The 14,808-nt window shown below is 35.2% G+C and overlaps 1 protein-coding gene across 5 annotated transcripts in view; it reads right to left on the bottom strand.

Annotated features, from left to right (window-relative positions):
* Ccdc102b (coiled-coil domain containing 102B) overlaps positions 1-14,808 on the bottom strand; it is a 214,597-nt gene that overhangs the window by 21,331 nt on the left and 178,458 nt on the right. For 2 of the 5 annotated variants that reach the window (XM_071602652.1, XM_071602650.1), the window contains one exon: positions 7,451-7,988. In XM_071602652.1, coding sequence (XP_071458753.1) covers positions 7,830-7,988 — 159 coding nt within the window. In that variant the 3' untranslated portion in view covers positions 7,451-7,829. Of the gene's footprint in view, positions 1-5,320; positions 7,252-7,450; positions 7,989-13,969; positions 14,007-14,808 lie in introns of those variants that run through there. The other 3 variants (XM_027935286.2, XM_071602651.1, XM_071602656.1) reach the window with 3 other exon arrangements.

Here is a 14,808-nt window from a genome sequence, read left to right on the forward strand (position 1 = left end):
GAAGACATAAATAAAACAAGTAATATTTGAAACAAGTAATATTGTTAAAATATGCATATTATGCAAAGCAATCTATGGACTCAATTCAATCCCTATCATAATTACAATAATATTTTTCAAAAACATGTAATGTATGTGTGGAACCGTGAAAACACTTGAATTGTCAAAGCAAGAAAGAACAAAGTTGGAGGCAATCACTTCCTGATTCCCAGTTATGTTAAAAAGCTACAACAATCAAAACAGTATGTTTGGGGGATAAAAACATGCAAATAGGCCAGTGAAACTGAACAGAGATCCCAGAAACAGACTCATGCATGTATGGCCATCTAAGTGTCAACAGGAGCACGTAGAAATTCATGATTAGGGAGGGAGGTCTCTATGACACGTGGTGTGGGAAAACTGGATGTCCATGTGCAAAAGAACGAAATTGAACCCTTAATAATATCCTCACCACCAACTCAACATGATCTAGACATAAGCACAGAGTCTGAATCCATATAGTTGTAAGAAAAAAAAAACAGTAAAAGCTCCTTGATTTTTTTTTTTTTTGTTTGTTTCAGAAGTGATTTTTTTTAATCTGATACCAAAAGCACAGGCAATAAATACGCAAAAACAAAGCTGGAACAAGAGAAAACTAAAGGGCTTATGCATGAAAAAGGGAACAGTGAGCAAAATGAAAACAGTCTCAAGGTGGGAAACCCTGGAAAACTGATAAGGGGTCAATATTCTAAATAGATACGGATTTCATATAACTGAATGGCAAAACCAAATTACTTAGTTAAACAAAATGACCAAAAGACCTGAATACACTTTTTCCAAAGAAGACATACAAATAATCAGGTATACAAAAAGGTGAGAAATATAAGTTCAACCTTAAGTGAGCTATCAGCTCACACACTATTTAGGAAGGCTATCCTCCCAAAGACACAGTAGTAAGTTTTAGTGTGGATGCGGAGAAAGGGAACACTGGGTACACTCTCGGTGGGAATGTTGATTGGTATAGCAATTATGAAAAATGATATGGGTTCCTGAAAAGAATTAAAACTATGATGACTATTTGATCCTGCAATTTCTCTTCAGCATAAATATATATCAAAGAGATATCTTCACTCTAATATCATTGCAGAACTGTCCGCAAAATCTTGATATGGACAAGCTGAATGTTCATTGTAAATGAATACAGCATAATAAATTTATAATGTACTTAATACTTATTAAATATCATTATATATTTAACATAAACAATGGGATAATATTAAGCCTTTAAAAAATGACATCTTGCCATATGCAAAACCATGGATGAACCTGAAGGACAATATGCTAAGTGAAATAAACACGATGATAAAAATTGCACAATCTCATTCATATGTAAGTGCCACAACCTGTACAGCAGAGCCCTAGAAACCAGTGAGGGGCAATGAGGGATTAAGAAAGACACACAGACATTTATAGAGAGAAGCTGGGACCAGATGGGACACCAACCTCTGATGGGAGAACAGTAACCCAAAGCCAGCACAGCATGTTTACTTTATAAGTATTATCACAAAAAGATTATTTGTGGGAAAGTTTCTGCAAAGCAGGCAGTCTTGAAGGTTGCAGTGCTTGCAAGATATTATGGTTACCTTGTTATGCTCAGAATTCTCTATCACTGGCAGCCTGTGTCTGAGCTCAAGGTCAAGACTGATATATAGTTCCATGCCTTTGCACAGAACTTTCTCAGCAGGGCATTACCATAGCTCCTGGACAATCTTGTCTGCACCTTTTCATAGAAAGTTCCCAGGGTAAAGTGCAACCACAGCTCCAAGGCAGTCAAAGACCATTCCCCACATATAAGATCCAAAAATGTCCAATTTACAGAAGGAGAGAACAGAATGCTTTTTTATCAGGGAGTATGTGGTGGGAACCAGGAAGATTTTAGTCAAAGGGTACAGAGATTCATTTACATAGGATGAAAAAGTTCTAGAGATCCAGTATATTGCCTAATAACTACAGCTAAGAACACTGAAGTACATACTTGAATTTGAGTGGATCTAACATGTTCTTAAAACATACACATAAAGATAAACCATGAGAAGAGAAGGTAATGTTCATTAATTTATCAAAGCATCAAACATATAAAATTTTTAATGAAAAGTTAAAATTAAAATATGCAAAGTATGAAAATATAAAATGGGCTTAAAATAACTAAATATAATATATATTTATTAATTATTTTTATATTCAATACAATATATTAATCAATTAATTAATATATTAATTAATTTCTGGAGGTTAAACTTAAGTATCAATATTTTTTGAATCTCCTAAAGTGATATATATTACTCCTAAAGTAATATATTATATTAGTATAATATATTAATATAATGAATATAATAAAATTATTATATTTAATTAAATATATATTAAATATAATATATATTTATTAAAATAACTAAATATAATATATATATATATATAAATATAAAATAACTGGAATTTAAAAAATACAACTAAGAACATCACAAATTAAGCAACTAAAAGCTTTTTAATTTTATAAATAGATTCTCTGAGGGTCACCTTACTTTTGCATTAATTAGATGCAGTTACCATTCTGCATCAGGTAGCAGCTGTCATTTCCATGATTTGAACTATTACTGAGAATGAAAGAAGATTGGTAAGACCACACATATTAAGAACCATTTTCATTTATACAAGGTAGTAATTCCACCTTGAGAACTTTTGAAATGAAAAAAAAATATGTGTATTGGATATTTTAAGAGTCTCTAGGTAGAAGAATGTTGGGGAAAAATCCAAATAACCTCCAATTGGGGAAGATAGATTAATGCTTTGATTTATATCCCTTGAGATAATACTGTATCCCTTGAAACACTATCTGTGGACACTAAAAAGCAACAGGAAAACGTTATAATTATCAATAAAACAAGATATAATATTATTTGCAACAATGATTATAATGGTGTATAAAATATTCTGGTCATTTGAGCCCACATGTTAAAGTACCATGTTAGTACTGTGTGGTGATAGTCCAATTGACTTTTTCCCCTTTATTTTCCTTTTTTTGTGTGATGTGATAATGATTTACAAAATGTTTGGCAAATATTTCATTCCACCCTTTAGCCTTTCTGACACCAGTTCTAAAGGTTGAATATTCATGAGTCTTTTTAATTTATATTATGTACATTCCTTCTTTGATGCAAGAAACAGAAACTTATGAGTTCAGCATATGCCTATTTCTGTCTCTAACAACATTGCTTATTGTACTGTTGTATTTTTATTTCACTGCTTTACTCACCACATATACTGAAGTATTATTTTGATATTTTAATGTGGATATATGATGATTAAATTTTTCCATTTTAAAATGTAACTCATAAACACAGAAAAACTTTGATGAAATGGTGAGAACTGATATTCACTTTTTAAAATATATATAAAATTGGAATTTTTAATGCTATATTTGCTAATGAAAAACAACTCACCCAAAAAGGAATTTTTTAATTTGATCATTTGTTTAATCAGATTCTGGATTTGCTCCTTTGGGCCCAAGAATATCTATTCTCTCTACAGTACAGAGGATTAATATCTCATTTTAATTTATTTAAAATCTGTTGACTTGTGGGAGTTAACAGAAACTTTGATTTTGGCAATTCTAATTAAACGCTAATTGCAATTTGAAGAATTTGCTACTATGAAATTGAAAAGCTCAGCAATAACACAGACATGATTTTTCTTTGCTTCTCCACAATACGTGAAACTATGGAAATGTTGAATGCTATCTAAGGCAAAAATCTTATTTTCACGGTGAATATTTTTATTCCCAACCATCAAATTCAGTGATGATATTTAATTAGAAAATAGTAGAGGACTTCACAACTGAAGTAAAATGATTCCTTTTGAGCTGCTGGTGGTTTGGGTTAATCCTCTCTAGTGATAAATTAACTGGAGTAGAAGTATAAAAGTATGAAATATATTGTGTGTTGAACATACATCTTGATGCATCCATTTTTTAGGCTTTAAATATAAAATAAACCCCTATCCTTCTACATATGGAACCATGGTTTCCCTTCTGGAAAGTAACACATATTTCTTTAGCCAAACAAGTACCAGGATCAAGCCTGCCATTTATGCTTGGGAACATAAGCTTCCCTCAGGAAAGGGCAGCAATATTGACACCCCCCACACACAAATGCACTCACAAATACCCATTTATATATAGTATCCATACAGCCCACTCTCTTGGTCATAAGATGTTTTCTTCTATTCTTCACTCAAAAATTTTCCTCTGCTACCCTAAAAGAGATTATACAAATGACATTCCCAATTCAGCAGTGGTCTCAACATTCAAGATCTCATGGTAATTTCTGTATCAGATCTCAAATGTGTCCTCTGTTGCTCCAGAGATCTATGCATTAAAAAGGAAAGTAATTTACACCCACACCTACATACTCAATATACTGTAGGAAAAGTAGGACAATGAAAGTCAAATAAATTTTTCCATATATAAAAGCGAAATAGAAAACATTAATGAATTCTAACTTGGTAGATGTTATGGGGCACTTACAGTGTCCCTTGGAATATTTCTATATTTTGCCTGACTTATGCTTCCTGAAAATAGTTGCCTAGTATGTAGGCAACTCTTTTATTTTATTTATTTATTTATTATTATCGTTACCTTTTAAAATGCTGAGGCCAAAACCAAGACCACAAACAACAACATCATCATCATCAACATCATATTATGGCTATGTCTAATATGTTAATAAGGACTATTTGCTCCCTCGGTGTTGAAATAACAGTCAGCCAGCAACATTCTTGTGGAAGTTTGGAGGAACAAAAAATTATTTCAAGTCTTGAAAAATTAATTTCTTTCAGCTCAGGCTGAAAGCTCATTTGTCAGTATAAATGAAACAGAGTCTTCTTCTATTTCATTCCAGTAATTTCTGCATGTCAATAATCACATCTTAAATTCCTTTGGAGACATAACTCTGTCGCCAAGCTACTTTTAGTTACCTGAGTTATGAGATGTTCTGGTAGAGGTACAGCCTCAATCTTTCCTCCCTGCACCAATTTACTCAGTTTAAAGGATTTATTAGGAGCTACTTTAATAGAGTTGGGGCTTTAATGTCATTTGATAGACACACCATTGATTTGGTCTTTGCCACAAAATTCAACTCTAATTGACCTTTATTATTGAAGAAACTCTTAGTTTTATATTTTCTCATTTGGAAATAAAAGTCAGATGTGTTTTACAGCAGTATAAACCATAGGATGCCTTAAATTATTATATAATCTTACATATCTGTTTAAAAATTTGACAATTATATTATAGTTCTTCTTTATTATAGGCGCTTATAAAATGCACCAATAGCAAACAAGAAATATTATTTCACATCTTTACACCTAAAAGCCACCAGATAATCCCATTCATCATCTGTCTTTCAAGATATCAAAGGAAATTAATGTACCAGAAGTTTCACCACTCCATAAAATAGGTCTGTATCATTCCAATCTCCAATATATTTTCTAACCTCCTTCTTCTGGCACAGAAGCCCAAGTATGTATTTAGAGTTTGTTTTCTTATATTATTTTAATGACCATATGCATCAGCTTCAACTAAGATTTTTTTTTTTCCCCCAGCAATAACTCCAAATCAGCACATAGCGACTTTTACTTGTATGGATTCCATGGTGGGTCAGCAAAAGTGTTGCTTCATGTCTTCTTTATCTTGGGATCTTTGTGGAGATTATGAACATGTTCTATTATGGGAAATGCTTCATGACATGAGATCTAGAAGAAAATGCACATGGGAAGACAGAAAGAGGAGAGACATGCTCAAGCCCTGTATTGGCTCTCAAGCTTCTGATGGCAACTGCAATGGTTAATTTGAATCATCAACTTGATTGGGTTAAGAGATGCCAATGATTAAGAGTCTGTGTTAAAGAGGATGTGTCTAGAAATGATTGGCATGTGGAATAGGCAACTGGAGTGGAGACCCTCCCCAACGTGGGCAGCACCATCCAACAGGATGATGGCTTGGATGGAATAAAAGTTGGAAGAACAAGGAAGCAACAGCAAATTCAAGCTTAACTCTTCTTGAACTGGTTCTTGATTGCTGATGAAATGGTTTGAGGATGTCAGACTCTTGCTTCTTCACTCTTCTTCCAAAGTAGACTCTGCCAGTGAGTGTTCAGGGAATTTCCAGAAGCCATCAGTGTCAGATTAGGGTAGCACTGTTAATTCCTCTTGTTCTGGGGCTTCAGCCTCTTGGACTGTACAGCTACTGGTTCTTCCAGCTCTGCAGCCTGCAGATGTCCATGGTGGACTATCCAGCTTCTGGTTGGGTAAGCCAGCTTAATAAGACTCCTTTTTATAATTATACTTCCTGTTGATTCTGTACCTCTAGAGAACCCTGACTAACAGAGCAACTGATGAGCTCTGTTTCTCCTCATGAGATATCAGTGAAGCAAGCATCAGATGGCCGCACCTGTCACTGATTCTGTGGGACACATAACCCTACATAGAGGAGCAAATTATATGCCCATCCTTGAGAACATGGCTCATTTTTACATTATTCCATGATATTGTTGAATCAGATCATTGGAGAATAATATTTCATTGATTAACAAACTCTAGAATATATATTCATTCCCTTGCAAATGATTCAGCACCAAGTTCTTTCTTAAAGCTTATATTGACAAACACAACAATTTATTTACCACACCTGCCACCCCAATAAACATGAGAATGTTAAAACTATTCCCAGAAATAATGGCTATAATAGAAGAAAAACCTAACAATATTCTCTTGAGACTACTGTAGTCTTCTTTGGACTTACTCTTCGCATATATATGAATATCAATAAATGGATGCATATTTTCATTAAAAAGAGACATATCAGGGATGAAGTGCCCACCAAAAAACAACACTAGTAAATGCAGAGAGCAGGGTGTGAGCTGCACTAGTGGAATGAATCTGTTTTCACAAGATTTCACTAGAGAAATACAGTTTGCTTGACTGAAATCACATTGATTAAAAACTAAAGCACAAAATGTAGAATATGTTCTGTTATTATTTCCCATGCAAAAATGTAAACAGTCTTTCTAAGGAGGGAGCCAGTGCTTTTTGCTTTTTGCCTCACAAGTTGTCCAACAGGAGCAGATGCAGTGACTGGAATGCAGTGAATGGAATCTGACATTACCACAACTTGGAGAGGACAGTCCCACAGTCACAGTGACAGTGGAGACTATGTTGCTGTGAAAACAAACACATAAACAAACTCTTTGTACTCATAAGTGAAGCTGAAATTGCACCAAAGTCACAGTCGTGCTGTTAGACATCACACTAAGATGACTGCCTTCCGGAACCATCTGAGATATTTCATAGCCATTAACAAGTTGACCTCACCCAGCAAAATGAGCCTCATTCAAAAAACCTGAGAGCAGTGCTAATATATATAATGTATAGTCACAACAAGTATTGTATTTCTCTGACATATGCTTAAATCTTAAATTTAAAACTCCAGGTTTTAGTTATACTGTGTCCATATTTAAACACACACACACACACACACACACACACACACACACCAGACTATGCTGAAACGTTAAAGCTATAAACATACTATTATCACTCAAATGTGCATGTTGTAATCTTTCTTCTCTTTCCATATAATTTTTAAAATTGACTTTAGTTGTTAAAATATGAAGGTTTTTACCCTGATTAATGATGCACTAATAAAGAACAAAATGCCTCATACACACTATAAAGTGATGTTTGAAGCCATCCAGCACATGCTTACATGCTTATTTATAAAGTATCTCATCTTCTTTTTAGTTCAGTCCCAGTTTCAGTTCTTCCACTTGAAATCTGAGTTTCTTTGCTTCTGCCTCATTCTGATCCACTGGGCTGTTTGCAGGATTCAGTTCTGCCACCTTCACCTGGTACTGTCTTCTTAGTTTTTGATAAGCATGTCGAAGTTCCAACAGTTCCTTTTAAGAGAAAGCAGGGATCCATTATTTGTAATCTACTCTGATGAAGTCGGAAGAAAGACAAGTTCTTCCGACCAAGGAGAAAATATTCCAGGAAAAAGTCAGATGGGTTACCTCCTCCATCTCAAACTCTATCTTGCTGCAATTAATGTCTCTTGTTGGGGTCTGCACTGGGGATGAACACAGAGGTGCTCTACCATTAAGCCACAACCCTGACCCACTTTTTTTTTAAACTGATAGTTATAAGAGCATATTTATTCTGTAAGAATGTACATAAGATTCTTGGAACAGAGTGGAAAGTTTAGAAAAAGACATAAGCATATGTAGGCCATTTAGTCTAATCATTCTCTTGAAACTTCAAAAATACACAAATTAAAATCATTTGCTACTATTCTGATCTACCAAATTAACAAAGATTTAGAAAAACAAAGGCATTCAGCATTGGCAATAGGTGGAGTGATCAGAACTCTCATTGGGTTGTAGTGGGCATGTAATTTAAATCATTCATGTGGAACTTTAGTTTTGAGACAAGATCTTGCTAAGTTGCCCAGGCTGGCCTTGAACTTGTGATCCTCCTATCTCAGCCTCCCAAGTCACTGGGATTACAAGTGAGCACCACTGTGTCCAGCTTGCAATGAATACTATGATTAGCATATAACTGTAAATGGAAGATGTATTCCTTTGTGTCTAAAATGGCTAAAATAAAATGCAGCTCTTTATTCTGTTAAGTAAATGTTTCAATTCCCTCCTTATTCAGGAAATGTTTTAATGTATCTTTTCCAAAGAAGAAAATCACATACCCATAAGTGAAGAGTAAAATATAATAAAAATAAAAGCAAAAGAGCTCTTCAGCTACAATGTCAACAGAAGTCTTGGAAGTTATGAGGCTGTATGCTATTAACTGTGTTTCTGAGAGAGAAGCAGCTGCAATCCTACTGTCACCAGCCATCCCTCCAGAAACCAGGGAATCTGAGTCAGTGACCTGGAGAACATGGTAAAGAAGCAGATGAATCTATGATGGCACAGCTGCTTGACCAGTGTTGCCAAGATCAACACCAGGCACAACATACATTTATAGAATAGAGTAATTGGCCACAGATCATTAATAAGGGTTTCTACTTTTTTGTGAAAATTCGCGGCATGACATTAACAGTATTGCATCATGGAATACAGCTTTCTTAAAGCTTTAAAGAAAAAAATCTGTACTTCCTCCTAATATTATAATACTGTAGGAAAACCCAATGATATTTCTTTGACTTTCTGAAAAACACTGTCATCATAATTAAATATAAAAATCACAAAGAATGGTATCAGTTTGAAATCTTATTTCAATTACTTAGGAAAATTAGGTAGACAAGTAGAAATTGAATTTTTCTTCACATCTTTTATGAATTGTCATCTTGATAATGATGAATCAGAAAATCAAAGTAAAAAAATAAAAAAAGAGTATATAATACTGGAAAATGTTAGAAGAAAAATGCGGATACATTTTTAAAATCACCAAATAGTACAAGTTTTCCTAAGTATAATCCCAAGCCAAGATATCATAAAATGATAAATGTAATCACAATTATACAATTTGTGCACAGTAAATAAAATAGTATTTTGTACATGAGACCAAGTACCTTACTATACAAAGAATTGTATCAAGTTTATGAAAATTAACTGGATATAAAATGTGAAAAGACAAAATGTACAGAAAATAAAATAGAATATCTCCTAAACTTTGAAAGATATTCATCTTCATTCAACTAGGGGAATAATTATTACAATGTACATAACATTTTGACATGTCAAAAATACAGAAATGGAAATCAAGTTAGAGATGGGTAAGAGGGTCCTCAGGAAATGCAGGAGATGGCTATAAAAGGGCAACATCACATATTCTTAAAATGGAAATTCTCTCTGTTCTGACTTTCTCTGTTTCAATATCTTAGTTGTACTATTATAAGACAATTTTGTAAGATGATAACATTGGAGGAAACTGGGTAAAGGCTGCACACTTCTCTTTGTATTATTTCTTACAAATATATATGAATCTGTAACCATCAAAAATTCAAAAGTCTAATTATGAGGATGTAGAAATAAAGGAACCCTTACATGCTGTTGGTAGGAATGCAAACTAGAACAGACATTATGGGAAATGATATGTGATTCCTCAAAAAATTAAAAATAAGACAACGTATGGTCCAGCTTTCCCACTACTGGATATATATCTAAAGTAAATGAAATCAGTCAGTCAAAGATATATCTGCACCCCCATATGTGCTATAGCAGTATTTATAAGAGCCAAGACATAGAAACAAACTAAGTGTTCATCAACCAATTAATCGATAAAGAAAATTTGGTAGATACACATGATGGAATATATACATAATGGGAGACAATTCAGCCACAAAAAGAAACAAAATGTTGTCATTCGTGACATGGACCAACCTGGAGACTGTATTAAGTACAATAAATGGTTGGAATGAGAACCACCACCTCTGGTGACCAATTCTGAGGAAGGGTTGCAGGAGAGAGAGGGAAACAGATCTAGCAGGGCAATCAGACGTGGCCCACACACTGGTCAGCTGGTCAGTGGCTGCACAGCAACACAGTGGTCTGTGAAGTCACTGCAGCATTTTACTGAATAGCATCACAGATCGCATTGGAAATGCAAACAGATCTCTCACTTCTCTTCAGAACACAATTTTCAAATGTCAAGTTACATGCCTTATTTGTTAACAAAGAAACCTGGAATAGGGAACACCCTTCCATTATCTGTAGTGTCAACGGAATCTTTCTTGATCTCTCAGACATAAAGCCCCTTTCTCCTTTCTTCCCTTCCCTCCTTCCCTTGATTATCCTCCTTTCCTCATTCTGTCTTTTGTCCATTCAAGGAATATTTCTGGCAATTGGCTAAGTGGTACCATATAGAATCAAGCTTCAGGCCACTTTGTAGAGACAAAGAAGCTAATAGTATTATGGAAAATGGCAGTGACTCATAGAGAAGGGGACATGGGTTCTGAAATTTGGAAGTTAATTCAAGAGTATTGTGTGGGTTTGTGTCTGTATCTTCTATTCTGTACCACTGGTCTGCAAGTCTATTTTCATGCCATTCTTGTTACTATAGCTCTGTAGTACAGTTTAAGGTCTGGTATTGTGATAATTAGAGAAACACAAATCAAAACTGCTCTACGATTTCATCTCACTCTAGTCGGAATGGCAGTTATCAAGAATACAAGCAATGATAAGTATTGGCGAGGATGTGGAGAAAAAGGTACACTCATACATTGAAAGCAGTATGGAGATTCCTTAGAAAACTTGGAATGGAACCACCATTTGACCCAGCTACCCCTCTCCTCTGTCTATACCCAAAGGACTTAAAATCAGCATAGTATAGTGACGCAGCCACATCAATGTTCATAGCAGCTCAATTCACAATAGCTAAACTGTGGAACCAAACTAGATGACCTTCAACAGATTAATGAATAAAGAAACTATACACAATGGAATATTACTCAGCATTAAAAGAGAATAAAATTATGGCATTTGCCAGTAAATGGTTGGAGTTATAGAATATCATACTAAGCAAAATAAGCCAATCCCACAAAACCGAAGGCCAAATATTTTCTCAGATATGCAGATGCTAATTCACAATAAGGCAGGGGGCACTAGGAAGAATAGCATTACCTCAGGTTAGGTAGGGGAAAGTGATGGGGGGGATGTGGGGATAGGAGGGATAGTCGAATGAAACACACATCATTACTGTATGTATATATGTGACTGCATGACCAGTACGACTCGGCAACATGTACACTCATAAAATGAGAAATTATATCCCATCTATGTATGATACATCAAAGTGCATAAGTGCATTCTACTGTCATGTATAACTAATTAAAACAAATAAATAATTTTAAAAATATATCACAGGTTTTCAGATTGTGGAAATAGAGTCAGAAGTAGGAGTATGTACTAGAACAAGGACATTCTCTTATGAATATCCCAACATAATGACTTATTGACTTATTATCATCCTACTTTAAAATATCACTTAACTCTCTACTTTGACTATGTGCTTCTGGTATTACAAATTGAAATGAGGGGGAGAAATGGGGAAATGTACAGGAAATGCATTTGATAAATTTGCTGGAGAGTAGTGACTCATGATGTGTGTGTGAGACAAGGAGGGAGAGGTGGGAGAGCCTGCCCGTGGGGATGAGGCATGGATCTAGACAGGTGTCAATAATGCTTTGCACCAGTGGAGCTCATGAAGAGCAGCTAGCCTGGGCAGGCTGTGCTAGGTCAGAGTAGGTGCAGCTCTAATCTCACCATCTTCCCCCTGGGGAGATTTAAGACATCTGTGATGGGGAAGATTTTTTTCTAGTATATCATATGTGAACAAGGAGTAGTCCCATCTCTAAGGGACCTTGTGCTATGTAAATGTGTGAATTTTTAGATGATTGGCAGAGTACCCAGTACAGAATAGCATTTGCATAGTGCTTTCTGCAGATATATTTCTTTTTCTATGTACCTAGTTATTGTTCTCATTACCAAATAATGAACTATGCTCACTGTGTTCTTAGCATTGGCAATATCCTTCTTTAGTAGGGATCATAGAGAAACTTATTTAATGGAGATTCGATATGCATGCTCTTTGTTGAGTGAACAGGATTTAATTCTGTGACTGTCTTTTCACCATTCCCAGAGTGCATGTACTGTATCAATAGGAAAGAAACAAATTTTCTCCCACCAACCTCCAACAAGTCAACTGAAAACACATCTCAGTCTATACATCATTCAGGTATACTGCTAGACGCTGGTGTCCGCTGTGAACCAAGTATCTCTGTTCCTACCATCACAGACCAAGCTGCAGATGCAGAAAACTGAACAAGCAAGAGGCGGAATGTGGAGAGATCCAGGTGGGTATGATAGGTGCACATCTAAAGGAAACACAAGACATACATGAATGGCATGGGGAGCCAAACATCATATCTCAGAACTTGCATCTTAAAAACAGAAAGCTCTTTTAATTCCATGCTCCATTCAATCTGAAGCACGTGGTTTTTTTTTTTTTTGTTTGTTTGTTTGTTTTGTTTTGTTTTGTTTTAATGACCTTTAGAAAGTTGAACAAAGAAAGCTCAGGAAACAATTTAGACAAATTTTATCAAATCATAGAGAAATAAGTACACTTAGTGTTACATAAATTATTTCAGAGAATACCCAAATTTTTTTCTTTCTTTTTATTTATTTATTTTTTTGGTGTGTGTGGTGCTGGGGATTGAAACCAGGGCCTTGTGGATGTGAGGCAAGCACTCTACCAACTAAGATATATCCACAGTCCAGAGAATACCCAAATTTCTAAAAGTTCTATTTAAAATACACATAATAATCATATTTTAAATATCCATAGGCATAGATATACATACTGATGTAAAATACTCATCAATTTATGTTCATATATATGCTCAGCACAGGTGGATGAACACTGTGGGAATGTAAGTTGGCATGAACACTTTGGGAACAGTTTGGTGGTGAAGCCAGATTTAAAGTTAGGTAGTCAGTGTAGTTAGATAAATCCGGGTCTAATATCGAGTGAAATCTAAAATGGAGACCATGCGGAGAATGACTCAGGGAAAACACAGGACAACTCATGGAAGTCCCAAAAAGGCCCTAGGCCAAAGTCCACCTCAAAGAAATGTTAATGAACAGCCCCCAGCAAAAAGGTGCTGACTCAGAAGTCCTTCCTGACCAGATTACTTCTTTGGCCCACCTGTGTCCCACCCCTGGGTCCTTCCCACCTACATTCCATCACTGAAAGAACTATAAAAAGGGGAGACAACATCCCTTCCACGGATTCCACCTCTTGGGTCCCCTTCTTCCTCCGGGAGAAGTCTTTTCTGCTGTCCTTTAATAAACTTCTAATTTCTACTCTGACCTTGCCTCGGCGTGCTTCTTTGGTGTTATTCTTCAACATTGGGGAAGCAAGAACTCGTCACCAGTCAACAGTGGTATCAGTGGCATTCATCACATCTGAAAAACAGCTCTGTTAATGTGAAACATCGCTTGGACATATGGATTACATGCTTCACACAAAATTTTCAATATGGCATAGTTTATAAATTGAGGAAATACAGACTAATCAATAAGGAATTGATAAATAAACACAGGGTTTCCTGTAATACAGTACATGAGTAAATTATGTTTGTATTTATCAATATTCAAACATCTATAAAATAAGTATAGTATAAAAACTAAGTTGCAGAATTATACAGTACAATGTCAGTCATTTTAAATTTATATAAGCTAATAATACATTGTTGACTACATTAAGGCGTGATCTGGGAGTAAAAATACACATAAAAAAGATATTCACCAGCATATCTCTTCATTAGAGGAAAGGAGGGGGATGAAATGGAAAGTGGGTCTTTTGCTACAGCTGTGTGAGTCTTTCTTAAACATATCAAAAGATCTGTGATATCTGTCATTAAACTTACATCTGGGTGGTGAATACACATATATCCATTTTGAAATTTTCTGCATTCCTAAAGTCTTTGAAATATTTAATTTTAAAAAGGAAGCTAAATTCAACCCAAAATGAAGTTTTAAAGGTCTCCACAAAGCTGCTTTCTACCTTCTGCTAGCAGGAAGCTGTGACTTAGATCCTTGTCTGACTCCTCATTTTATATCAATCCCACATCTAACACTGGAAAAACCCTGTTGACACTCTTCTCAAGGTGCCTGCAAGAGGAAAAAAATAGCAATTGTAGAGCATGTTCTCTGCCTCTTCCTCCATCCCCAGAGCCTCCCTCTTTCTAAGGTACCATGGTCTATA

The sequence above is a fragment of the Marmota flaviventris genome, chromosome 16 (assembly GCF_047511675.1).
Source record: "Marmota flaviventris isolate mMarFla1 chromosome 16, mMarFla1.hap1, whole genome shotgun sequence".
Taxonomy (NCBI): domain Eukaryota; kingdom Metazoa; phylum Chordata; class Mammalia; order Rodentia; family Sciuridae; genus Marmota; species Marmota flaviventris.